The sequence below is a fragment of the Wyeomyia smithii genome, chromosome 1 (genome assembly GCF_029784165.1).
Source record: "Wyeomyia smithii strain HCP4-BCI-WySm-NY-G18 chromosome 1, ASM2978416v1, whole genome shotgun sequence".
NCBI classification, from domain to species: domain Eukaryota; kingdom Metazoa; phylum Arthropoda; class Insecta; order Diptera; family Culicidae; genus Wyeomyia; species Wyeomyia smithii.
In genome coordinates, this window is record NC_073694.1 from 167063927 (window position 1) to 167077688 (window position 13762).

Sequence of the window (13762 nt, forward strand, 5' to 3'; positions counted from 1 at the left end):
GAAGCCGCCGACCTCTACCTGGTTTCCTAGTGAACACTATTTTCGCTATTCTTTCTTCCGACATTCGCACTAAGTGACCAGTCCACTGAAGCCTGCCGTGTTTAATACGGTCTATAATGTTCACTTCTCTATACACTTGGTACAACTCGTGATTCATTCGTCTGTGCCACACACTATCTTCCAGTTTCACACCGAGAATTGTACGCAGCACTTTTCGCTCGAAAACTCCAAAAACTTTCCTGTCATTCTCCTTCAACGTCCACGCTTCGTGTCCTAAGAGGGCCTCCGGGAGAATCAGCGTTTGATACAAAGCGAATTTCTTCGACGTTTGCAAGTTGCGTGACCTGAGCTGGTTACGAAGTCCGTAAAAGGCCTTATTCGCAGCTGCAATTCGTCTTTTCACTACATGGGAAACATTATTGTCACATGCCAAAATGTTCCAAGATAAACAAATTCTTCAACAACTTCAAACACAAAGGCAATTCTTTCTCCTGTCATATTTTTAGAACAAAATGGTGGATCAATAGGTGTAGGTGCTCTCTTCCGTGTTTGAAAAGTTCGACCGGGATCTCGTCCTCCCCAGCAGCTTTACTACTCTTCAGCTCGCTCAGAGCCTTCTTAACCTTATCTACAGCTGTGGTACCTCCACAGCTTTACCGTCGTCATCTACGTTCATCCTGCTCCTCGATACGCCTTAATTATCACCGTTCAACACCGTTCTTCGAAGTGCTCCTTCCGCCTGGCTGCAGACTTAAGCTAACACCAATACCAAAAAAAAACAGAATGCATAAGTGTGCACCTACACAACGATGAAAGGTTGTATTCGAACTTATTTGACACCTTGTAGAAAAATGAAATGAGTGAAATTTCACAGATCTCTATCTCATTTCCGCCTACATGAAACTGCATTTTAAAGCAAAAATTGAAGCAAAAGCAGCTAATTTCGTTTATTGTACACGCAAAAGTTCAAGCTTTAATCATCCAATGTGTCCTTTCAATTCGCACAGAATTTGCTCTGACTTCGCACAACCAATGCGTGAATGCGTGATACGCATAACGCAAAAGTTGTACAAGGAATACATTGACAGAGATCAAAATCAGAATATGTATCATATACACAAAAATCGTAATGTCTCGGTAAACTTTGGCTTCGGGCGAACGATCAGTTTTGAAGCGCTCAAAAAACCGTTCTTTACTTGCGCGAGCCGGTGCGTATCAACGGGTCGTGCATCCCTAAAAATCGTCAGCAACCGAAACAGCCAATGGCGAGCCTTGTTGCCGCGGAAGTTATTGACGCTGGTGCCAGTAACGCAGAACCGAATGCATGTGAATGAAACCAGAGTCATAATTAAATGCGAAATGTTTTGGACTAATCTCATCTTTTGTTTATTGTTAATGATTGAATGATGTTTTCAAATGACCTGATTCATGAAAGTGAATCGATCAGACAATAATTTCTTCAATGGAGTCAGTACCCAACTTATCAGTATTGATTGCTGGTTGCACTGTTTTAACGATGCCAACCTTCTGAACATCGGCTGATGCTTTATAAGTGTAGTGGTTTGGAGCTGCGCAATACATTCAAAATACGCTAGAGCATCAAATGCGTTATGCCCAACGCACATGCGTTGCACTGGTTCCAATTTTAATCAGTAAATGCGCTAATTTCGCTCATAAATGATCTGGTTACGCACACTCCAACTTTTGCGTGAGTTCTAAAAAAACAGCCGCTGGAACGAAATGGTCAATGAAAAGAGGAGAGTGGTCTCGAACACACAAAGTTTGCTTGTAGAGCGTTGTATATGTATGTATGTTATATGTACTCCCTGTAATAGATTTTTGGTTATTTGTACTCCCTGCTATAGATTAAACGTTGAAAATTAAAAGGTAAAAAATAACTAACTTCAAGCCAAACAAAAAAACTGCACTGCAGTTGTTTTTTCACGAAGGATCCGTAAAAGGCCAATTGAACTGAATTGAAACTCCGTGAATTCCAAGATTCGCGTAAAACACTAAAATTCTGAAACCCATGTGAATCGAAAAGTTCTGCCTCATTTTCAACACATTCACATCGTGTAAAATATCCCATTTTAAGCATGGCTTCAGGTTTTTACACGAGAATACTCATTGTAAACTCCGTCATAATGGCACTTTCAAAGCTGAATTACAACTGGTTGTGGAACAACATTTGACGACAACCGCGTTCGAGGCGCTACTTTCTCTATTTTTTCGATGTTGCGTCCACCTTCATGCAGCTTCAATCGTCGGGATTACAGACATCTTCTCCCTTACTGCCCTTGAAGCGCACTTTCCTGCTGCTGGTCCAGCCTGATTTGTTTCCGAACACATCACCAAAATGAACAGGAGGGTGATGTGTCAATTTTCATCCGTAGAGCAATCAATGAAACCATCCGATTCCGCAAACGGGCGATTATCGATAATCTTCCCACCGAATTTGATATCCTAAATGATGCGCTCTCTCTCATGCTCCGGCTTTCCAGTCACGATCCTGCTTTGGCAGAAGGTTTCAGTTTTGATGGATATCGGGTTAGAATATTTCTATCCTAACAGAGCCGGCTCTAGACGGGATTGAAACAGTACCAAACGGAATGTGGGTGCTGGCAGACATGAGGATAAAGCGAGGGTCGTAACCGTTAAATTTTACAACTTTATGAAACACTCGACGGGGAAGGCACACCATTAGAGATATTATATGAATTGGAGCATAATCTTTAAGGCGAATGGGGTGCTCTCGGTTGCTTCTTCTAAAATCGGTCGAAAATCCTTTGCACTGGTGGTGGGGCCCCGGCCGGCAACTGTGCTGCAGGTTAGACCCGCAAGCGACAATCTTGGAGGTGCTTTCGCAGTGGAAATTGAAAGGGGCAATTAATTGGGATTACAGTCTCGGTCGGCTCACTATCGACTTAAGACAGCTAAATGTGCCTATCGAGTTCCAATCCTAACGCTAACGCGTTAGCAAGCTCTTGCAGCTGAACCCTGGCACCACATTGGCACGGAAAAAAACCGGAACAACAATATCTCGGACCGACACCAGCTTTGGCCGCGTTTTAATTGAGTTGTACATAAGCTTTTGCTTTTGCTCTCTAATGGTCAAATGCATTAGAGCTTGTCTACAGACCACGAGTTTAGCCCACCGCAATAGATTCTGCCACGGTGAATGGATGTTCGCGAGGCGTTATCATCCCATAACTATAAATAATATATTTTATTTCGCTGATAAAGCCAGAAATTTACAATTCACTTGGGTGCGTGGCACACGATCGGCAGTGAGCCTGTGGAGTGGAGGCTTCGGTAAGTGAATTGATTCCGAACCACGCGGTGCAGCACACGCGGACAGAACGACTAAACCAGAGAAGGAAAGAGAGATAGGAAACTTTTAACACGTTAAGTGTTTATAGAGTGAGCAGCAAAATCGAAACAGTTTAGCTTGTATTATTTATAAAATGTTTGCGCACTCGAAGTGAATATTCGGTGAGAATTTATTGACAAACCCGCGGGACGCCCAGCATTCAAAGCTGGCTCGTGTGGTTTATCGGGGCCACTTTTCCGAGGTTGGGAAAGCCAACATGTTTATGGGCCAGCCGGGATTGGACTGCGGTACGAGCATTGCAAAATAAAAATGTGTTTATTTACCCGTTTTGCAGTCGATTTTACGACCCTTTGGCGATCACCATAAATTCCGATTTGCACTTTCAAAATCCTAGCTTCAATTGGAAACCGTTTGCGAATGACAAAACGCTCTCTAACACGCACACATGCGGTAGATCAAATTAATTATTGACATGACAGCTCTCTACCGCTTCATTCAGCTGAAATTTATAACTCTCATTATCATAATCGGAGTCGTGTTCGTGTGCTTTTTGCTCTGCAATTCAAGACGTACTGCGATGACGCGGGCAGTGCGGCGCGATGACAGCCGTCGGCTGTCTGCGCTGCAGTGCACCGGTAGGTAAATGGAGAATAAAAAGAGGGAGGTGTAGGTTGATTGTTTTATTTCTCTTTTCGAATGTCGTGATCCGAAAATGACTGCAAAGTAATTACGTGCTGGGTAGCATGGCTGTGAATGTTGACGTTCTGTTGGAATACGGAGCGACTGTTTTTTTCTCTAGCTTGCGGAAAACACTGCACCATTTCATGTCCATGTCGTGTCGGCCGGAGAGGCGAGGCACCCCACTCAGAGGCGATTAATGTAGGCTCATTTATTTTAAGCGGCCGATGTTTCTGTTTGTAAATTGATACGAGCGGAATATGCATCGTTATGAGTAGCTTTTAAACGGTTTCATGAGCAAATCTGCACAAGCGGCAAAGTATTGTACAGAAAGTGTAGTATGATGCATATGTGCTGTAATTTCCAGTCGCTTATTACATTGCGACGTTCATATAGAGTAATAATTGACGTTTAAGGTTAGGTTTGCGCCTCTCTCAATATCAGGCTTGATTAAAGCTCTAGGGGATCGTAAAATCTTTCAGTTGGCACCTCTGAAGATTTTTCGAATCCAAAAACATATTTTTATGACTTCAAAATTATTAAACCCAAAAAAAAAATCGTTGCTTTTTTTCCTCACTAATGAACCTTGTCTGCCGTCCATGCACCTCACACTCACTCGAATTCATCACATTCATCATCACAATGTCCTTGATTCGAAGAGCTGCTAAGATCTTCAGTGCAAAAGTCCCACCTTTGCGGTAAAACTTCGATTTTTCACAATGAAGCAAAATCAAAAATTGATGTGAGATTACGCTGTCAAAAAATTGCTTCACAGGCCATACTCAACCGTATGGGTCAGCAGAAAGATGTGAACTAGCGAATTTTGCATCATAAGAATGTGGTTTTATACCGTGCATGCACTGATTTGCTGTTGCAACTGAATCCAAACTTAGTTCGTCGCCTACCGAATAGATACGTTAGTTTTTCACTTAACCACAGGTACTTACGCCACAATTTTCACAGGAATACGATACCATTTGTCAAATGAGTTTCAATTACGCGGAATATTCCCGCCGCAGTGGTGGTGCACATCAGCCCTTTTACCTTTGAACTCAGTAGACAGTTGCGTGCCGTGCTGCCAGAAACAGCAGAAAGGCTAAAAGTTTATCATTTGCGGAATATGTCCAGTACGTGTCGCACAATATAATCGGAACCACATTTTTTTAGAATTTTGTATGGAGTGGTTCGTCTGTTTGTCTGTGGTGAAAAGACTGACTTAATTATTAAATTTTTGAAATTAAATGACACTGCACTACCCTCATATACACTGGTTGCTGACTATGTTAATATGACTGACATTAGTGAAGTTAGAGGAAATTTTGTTTGTAGATTCGCGCTAAAAAAATTTAAATCCAAGTTTTTCAAAAAATCGCCGATTAAATATTTTTTAACTTCCCGATCCTTGATTCTTATCCAGTTGGCAACATTTTTGCGAAAAAAAATCAGAGGTACATGAAAATTCGATAATAATCGAAATTTTGACACCGTGCGAAACGCATGGTTCTAGCGTTTCGAGGTCTTCTAGAAAGTTTCTCAGTTTTATGAGTACTTTATTCGGATGGTAAAATTTTTTGCTTAAGAGTAGTGTACACCAAAATAAAAAAAAATATCTTTTTTGTTTCTTGATGAACTTGGTAACTTTCTTCCGACAAATTGTAGAACTAGCTATTTCGAGCAAGTTTATAGAGGACTGGAAAATTCTATCTCTTAATCTGACAACTTTATAAGGTATAAAATTAATGCGCCCCCTTAAAATGTGTTTTTACGTGATAACGCTCTTATCTTAATTCTGCTATTATTCAAGTGTTCTACAAACTTCAAACTAAGATTAATTGTCACATTTTTCTAGAAGAAAATGTATCGCTATCTTTTAATTTAGATTTGTTTTTTTTTTCAATTTTATGACACAATTTTCAAGACAACATATCTTGCGGGAAGCCAGATGTTGGCAGCTACTTTCAGTTTCATTTTATTAGGATACTTATTCCATCCAAATGTGTATATATATATCGTACTGGAGTCGAAGGGGATTGATAGTAATTTTTCAAAAGTTAAGTTGCACTTTTTTGGAATTTGATTATTTTTGATCGACTTTTTTTTAATCGGACAATCGGTACCCGTAAATGAGTAAGCAATGGACGTGACACGTGTCTAGCCGTTTAACAGTCTCATATAACTATTGTTATTTAAAGTACAACTTAGTAATTTTTTTAAACGACTCAAATGTTACAAATTTTTGAAAATTTCGGATTTGAAAAAAATGATTTTTATCTTGTTATACTAAACGAAGGTTATAAAATCGGTCGAAAAACGCAAAATAGATCCAAGACCCGAAGGGCCGAACCGTATATACCATTCGATGTGTGTGTATGTGTGTGTGTGTGAATGTATGTTGTCTGTATGTATGTGCCGCAAAATACTAACGAACCTTCTTATAGAACGCAATATCCGATTTTGATGATCTTATATGCAAATGAAAGCTACTGTGCTCCCCCAGAATGCTACCGAGTGGATTTTTGATTAGTGGCTTAGATTTCGAGATATTGATCGAAGAGTATTTTTTTACATAGGATATTTAACTTTAAACACCAAATGAATCTGCTGAGGGCCTAGTGTTGTATACCAATCGACTCAGTTCAACTAAATGAACACTGGCTGTATATATGTGTATGTGTGTATGTACATTTGTAGGTGTAAATATGTTGTTTATCTGTGTGGTATATCAAAATCGAACAAAGAAAAACAAGAAAAAATCCCACCTTTCTTACAGAACGCATTATCCGATTTTGGTGTATACAAGTGCAAATGGAAGCTCCCAAGCTCTTTAAAAATCATAATGAGCGAGTTTTTTTATTAGTTGCTTGAATGTTAGAATATTTAAATCAGAATGTTTAAACATAAGACATACATTTTGGATCATTTCTCTCTCTTTTTTTCGTATCTCACTTTCTCTCTTTCGCTGTCTTTATTTTCGACTGCTATTTATTTCTCAAAAGAAACTAAGAGTAAAAGATATCTTTGCTGTGTTTCATACTCTGTGTTGTGCGTCCTAACTGGTGTAAATTAATGAATCTTTTGTAACAGTTTTCAATATATTCCAGAGGAAACTGGAATGCTTATTCAAGTTCACTTCTTACTCACCTGATACTACGCTTTTGTGTATTAGGTATAAATATTGCTTTCTAATATAAATGTCAGTGCAAACATAGTATCCATGTTATCCCACTTCTCGTTGTCGCAGCAAGTTTTATGAAGTTCTGAAATTGTTTTGGACTTTAGCATACAGCCTAGGCCTTGAAAAAGAGTAACGTTCTCGAATACACTTTAAAAAGCCAGGATCCTTAAGTCTTGCGAAAAACCTTCATTTTCAAATCATACATGTGGAATAGAATTAAACTGACAACTTTCAAAAGTAGTTATATGAGTATCATCATTTTTATCAAGATTTTTGTTGATTTCTTGAAATAATCACACGTATGATTCAAGTAACTTTTATACGGTAACAAAGCATTTAACGCGTTCCTGTATGATTCTAAACCATAATTTCTTGAGAGCAAGTTTGTAGAACTTTGCTGCAATTCGTAGGAAATATTCGATGCTATTTCATGATCTACAATCACTATGTTCTTTTCTAGATTTTATGGTTTTTGAAAACGAAGTCATTGTGGTATTTGAGCTTGGATTATGACTATCATATCAATAGTATTGCAATGAACTGACAAACATATTTACTGTTCTAGAATGAAATCTGCATCACTGTTATCTTTATTGTTTCTGGGCGTTCGATTATGTCAATATTTGTGAAAATCACGTCGAGGTTTGATTCAATGATCGAATTTGGTTCATCCTCTGGAAAACTATCTTTTAAATTCAATTTTAAACGATTTATGGTTTACTGGCATAATAAGTTTATGTGTAGTAATAGTTAGTATAACAATGGTTTCTGCACTGCTAGGTGGATTAATTCAGGTTTTAGATTTTAAAGCTATTTGTGTTCAGAAACTCAGGAGACTCGTTTTAAAGATTTTGATTTGGATTCCATTCCCTAAACACTTGGTGCACCGCAAGGAAGTATTCTAGGGCCCCTGTTATTCATGATTTATATTAATGTCAAGAAACGAGTTTTATGGTTCTGTGATATAAATTTATTCGCTGACGACTCTGTTCTGTTCATTACAACGAAGCATCCGCCTGATGTTATAGCACTTCTTAACCTATATTATCTAGCGAATTGATTCAAATTCAAGCTACTAAAGTTAAAGGAAAGTACGATGAAGTACTTGATAGTTTTCTCAGCCAGCTCCAGGCAAGACGTAAATCTTGGAATTCGCGTGAATTAGCTGAAATATTTTAGAGTAATCATTGATAACATTGATGGCCAAAACGGTGTCTTGTGCCAGTTAAAGAATGAATTGACTGTTAGTTAGTAGTAAAATTCTGGCTTCGTTCTGCTCATCTTGATCATAAAAAGAAAGCAAATTTTTCCCCGCCCAACAACTATGAGCTTACATTTAATGTGCATCATACCATCTGCTGTTGAGAGAGTATAAGAGTTATTATTTCTTTGGTGAACAAACGCTTTTAATTTGACAGAGCATACATGCAGAATTTTTTCTCGTTTCTTTAAAACAATAATTAAAATATTTCCCTTTTGCAATAGATTTGTTACCCAAAATGTAATAATATTCTTCCCCAGGCAAGTCATGCGGTTTGCACATGTTACGAAATCATCATTATGGCCGTGACAACCACACGCGAAATTTCCAGTTGTTTTTTCAAAAGCAATATAGAAAAATGCTCCTCTTCGCATTATATTTATTACTTAAAAAATAATAACAATCACCTCCAGTCAATAATCAACACATACTATGACTTTTATTGCACATGTCCCTAGCTTCTTCCACCTCTAATTCATACTGTTGGTGTGTTTAGTGTATTATTTTATCCGTTATACGCATACGGAGCATAGAGAAAATATGACAAAAATGGCCAGGTATATTTTTTTTCTCCGTCATACAGTATGAAAACGTTGATGATCTCACATGCTTTTGAAATCACATCGCGATCTGTAAACTGCGTTAGGGAGAAAACACAAACATTTACTTTCTTGCAAGCGGAAGCAAGCGATGTTGGAAACGCCACTCATCCGCAAGCCAACAGTGGTGTTCTCAATTAGACATTTGCTACAATGAAGCTACAAGAGAGATTCGTACCGCGTGAAATGAACCAGATCGGTACATCAATACAAACGCAGCGGGTTAAGACTCGCTACACATGCATTGCGGCTCTTGGTTGGGTATTCCAATACAAAAACGCATACAAACGCGGAGCTGTCTTTCATTTTATTACTTCTAATTTGTTATTTTTTTAGTCTAATGCGCGGTCATAAGACACAAAAAGTAATAGTATTGCTTTAAAGTAACAAAATCTCCCCGTTCGTATTGGGTGCAGAGAAAAGCCAAAATAGAATCTGGACAAAATGTGGCAGTCATTTTGCGAGTCAAAAGATAATTTTTTCGGATAAAATTCTTGAGGTACCCAACATTCGAAGTGACAAAATTGCAAAGTTTTGCGCCAAATTTGAAGTGATTACCTTTTTGCGAAGCAGAGAAAAAAAATCTGGATCATTTATGAAAAATCTGGATAATTGAGCATCAAATCTGTCTGCCTAGATACATGTTCAAAAATTTGGATACTTGGCAACGCTGGTTAGGTGTAGGCCCAGTGAAACTTTTGAAAATAGCTCATCCGCACACACAAGATAAGTGAAATGAATTGCTCAGTGAACATCTGAGAATTGCGTTACTTTTTTCATCGCCCTGGGGTGCGGCAAAAACTATAACAGATTGTGCACGCAATATTATATATTTCATATTTCATATTACAAAAGTTCACATCAATGGACAACGTAATTCTAATTCCCTAACAAAAAAAAATGCACGCAATATTATGAATTTCACAACTGTTGGAATGTGATATCCCAGAGGACTAACGATTTATATGAAGAAAAATCGCGTGTAAAATTATCACATCACCAATAGCATACCGTTGTTTTTCGGTTCAAATCGGTTTTGAATTAGAAAACTAAACCACACGCAAAAGTTGGATGGTGCGAAACCAGTACAAAATCGTGTGTTTTTAGCGCAATTGTTGATGTGGTTTGGAACCAGTACAATGATTGCGTGTTGGACATAACGCAATTAATGCTCTAGCGTTTTTTTTCAATGTATTTGTCACCTCCAAACTACTACACCTAAACAGTTTCATCTGGTATCAAGCAGCTTTGCAAAGCGAACGAGAAGCAAAACCTTTCTCCTCCTTTCTGCTTGAGAACGAGACATATGCTACGCTTCTCAAGTCTTTTGCACACACGCTTCGACAGTATGAGAAAGACTAACAACACTTGCATCTAGTATGTACAGCACGGGTGTCTCGCTCATTTCGTAAAGCGACGAGACATCGTCTTGCGCGTCGCAACCCGAACCGAAAAAGAAGCGAAAGAGCAACCTGCGAATTATATGTGACGTATCTATTCTCGTCGCACGTACGTGGAAAATCTACGAGCAAAAGAGAAAGAGCAGTCACTAATACACTCGATGTGAGAAATAAAGTGTCGGTATATGATACATATTCTGATTTCAATCTATGTCAATGTATTCGCAGTACAACTGTTGCGTTATGCGTTTCACACATTTATTGTGCGATTTCTGTGCAATATTTGTGCGAATCTGGAAGACACAATGATTGTACAAGACTTCAACTTTTGCGTGCATTTTGTGCTCTAGTAAAATAAATCACTCACAGCATTATCAAAGTCTGTTAGTTTAAACCTGTACCAAATATAAATAAGCTAATTGTGCATCTCTAATCAGCCCACTGAACGGAGAATAAACCGAAAATTGTTTAATAGAATCGGGTATGAATTATATATATGATCGCATCGCTTATCAAAGTAAATCCTGATCCAACTTACTCTTCCCCACCAACGAAAACCTCCTTCCTGTGGCCTTTGTGGAGATGCAGAGGCTAACACGGTCTCCGAATAGCAAGGATCATGCTAACATCCCTCCCCTTTTTCCACCTGATTGCAAGGACGTGGCGGTGTCGTTATTGACCCTTCAACGTATTGAGTCACTATAACTTGTGCTATGGGAATGGTCGGTCATTCCCAATCCCATTCAGTTGATTCAGTGTACAATTTTACTGGTTCGGATCAATCACGGAGTGCAACCATTGATATGCGCAGTCAGTCAAGCTAAACTAAGCCCTGGGGTGCGACAAAAACAGTGTAAAATCGAACGTTCGCAGAATTCGTACCCATGGTGAATTCTGAATTCTTCCTATATTATTAAGTTTAAAATCTATTAAGCTTTAATGTAAAATCTACATGTCTTGTTCTTTGGTCAACTTCTCACTTAGTAATCATTCCACCACATCTAAATTTTTTGCTCATCTTTTCCATTCATGACCAACAAAACACAAATATTAAAATGTAATAGATACACTTCCCCAGTTTTATGCAGGACGAATTGCGACGGTTTTTTGTGAAACAAAAAAGTAAATTGTGCATCAACAATGGAATAGTTAAAAAGGCTTTGTATTTCACACATACAATCTCTACACGTACTTTTTAAGTTTTAAGATATAAAATACAAGTTCGAGGACTGGCAGGTAAAAAACAATGAGTCATTCCTAGGCTGTGTTTCTAAATCCAATTTCAATAAATAATGGTACCTGATTTAAACTATTATTGATTTTCGTTAGCGAGTTTATAAGTTTTATAACAATGAAAATAGTAGAACGTTAGGTAAAACATATTATAGCTAAAGTAAGCAATGCAAACTTTGAAGGAATTATAAAAATAACTGAAAGTGGATTAATCTGTGTCTACCGAAAAAATATGCCTACCTACTCTTTTTTTTTCACCTAACCCCGACCACTACAATTAATAACATTCACAATCATGCCAATCATTCAACCGATCGCATTACCCTGCTGTATTTACCTTCGTCAAATGACCAACGATCGCGTGCATGAAACTCGATGCTGTACCTACCGGTAAATTACCCCCTCAACGAGAGCAAATTTAGCAATTGTATAAAACTGGTTCGCTGTTGCAGTCACGACAACACGGCACGAATCGGTCAACCTCGCGGTAAATATGTTAACGTACCGATAAAAATTAAACGAGATTTTAATGAAACGAAGATTTATTCTTCATTCACCGTTCAACGTCGAATGGAGCGTACTTTTTCAACATGGCCGCCTGTCAGTGACCGTACACACTAGTAACATTTCCGTATTTTATTCTTTTTGTCTCTCTTCTAGAAAGGTATAGTTAACGATGTGAAAACCGAAACTATAATCGAGGTACCACAGGTCTAAAGTGTGTGTATTTTTGGTCTCTAAGATTATAAACTGGTCAAAGTATAGTTCTCAGAATGGGATAATCTGGAGTATCACCTAAAACTAGTAAAAACTTATGCCTTTTTTTTTTTGTTTACACAATATTTATTCGACACGGCACTTGTACATCATTCTAAAAGGACCCAAGAGCTGTCACAAATGCAATTGAAATGTTTTGTAGATTTTTTCAATCGTTTCAAAAGCAATTGATTTTATCAATCGTTACAATATGAACCCCATACGAACAAAAAGATTGTTCTCTATATGAAAATGTTCTTCTTGTTAATAGGAGCTTAATCTCCAAGAGATCACTTTTCACAAATGTTATCAGAAATGCAGTGTATGTCAGTGTAGCTGTAAACTACTGTAATTGTATATCTATCGTGTAAGATATTTCAATAAATGACAAAACTTGTATGAGAAAAGCTAGTTCAAACTCCTATGTACACTAATTCATGTATTTTCCCACTTCAATACCCTTTCAGCAGCATTTCCCATTGCCCGCCGGATCGGTCACCCGTACCAGAACCGAACGCCACCGAAGCGGAAAAAGCCGCGCACCTCCTTCACCCGCATCCAGGTGGCCGAGCTGGAGAAACGGTTCCACAAGCAAAAGTACCTGGCATCCGCGGAGCGAGCCGCACTAGCGCGCGGTTTGAAGATGACCGACGCCCAGGTGAAGACGTGGTTCCAGAACCGGCGGACCAAGTGGCGGTAAGTTTTTCGCTCCAACAAATCACATTCTAATCGCAACGAAGCTGGCAACAAATCCCTCGACAACCGGCTTGCTTTCAAGCCGTCATCAACCTTATGGCTTTCGCAGAAATTTTGAGGTTAGCTCGGTCGAATCTTACCTTCATCCAAGAGTGCTCTGACAGTGGAGATGAAAGAAGACGGCTAATACCCAAGTTGATGCTTTCAGTCCTTAAGAGAGCCTTCCCCAAGGATAAAACTTTTCCGCCATGTCTGTTCCTTAAGGGGCTGTGACTAGAGGCGAGAAGATAAAATTTAATGTAATTACTCCCATTTAGATAATTAAGTCTGCTTGCACCGAAAAGTTGCTCCCGACGTCGCTTTGGGAAGGCTTTAAAAGATGGCTGCCTTCAGCAGCGTGCGGAGCAGTGTGGAATTAATTGATTTTTGAATACCTTCGGAAAACCGCTGCTCTCTGTCATTTTCGGTGTGATTAATTGACGTTTGCTTGCCTACCGGCTTGTGTGCCTGGCAAGGAAACAAAATTTATAATCAACTAAGAACCAAGTTGTGCCAGAAAAGGGACCGACTATAAACCGCCATGTCGCCGCTGCGACCAAAAACAAACTTTTATTACGTTCCGTTTTATTATTA

The 13762-nt window shown here is 38.8% G+C and overlaps 1 protein-coding gene across 2 annotated transcripts in view; it reads left to right on the plus strand.

Annotated features, from left to right (window-relative positions):
* The window catches only part of LOC129716546 (T-cell leukemia homeobox protein 3), a 79655-nt gene that overhangs the window by 38949 nt on the left and 26944 nt on the right, over positions 1-13762 (plus strand). The window contains exon 3 of one of the 2 annotated variants that reach the window (XM_055666374.1): positions 12901-13129. In XM_055666374.1, coding sequence (XP_055522349.1) covers positions 12901-13129 — 229 coding nt within the window. The remainder of the gene's footprint in view (positions 1-12900; positions 13130-13762) is intronic. The other variant, XM_055666375.1, reaches the window with a different exon arrangement.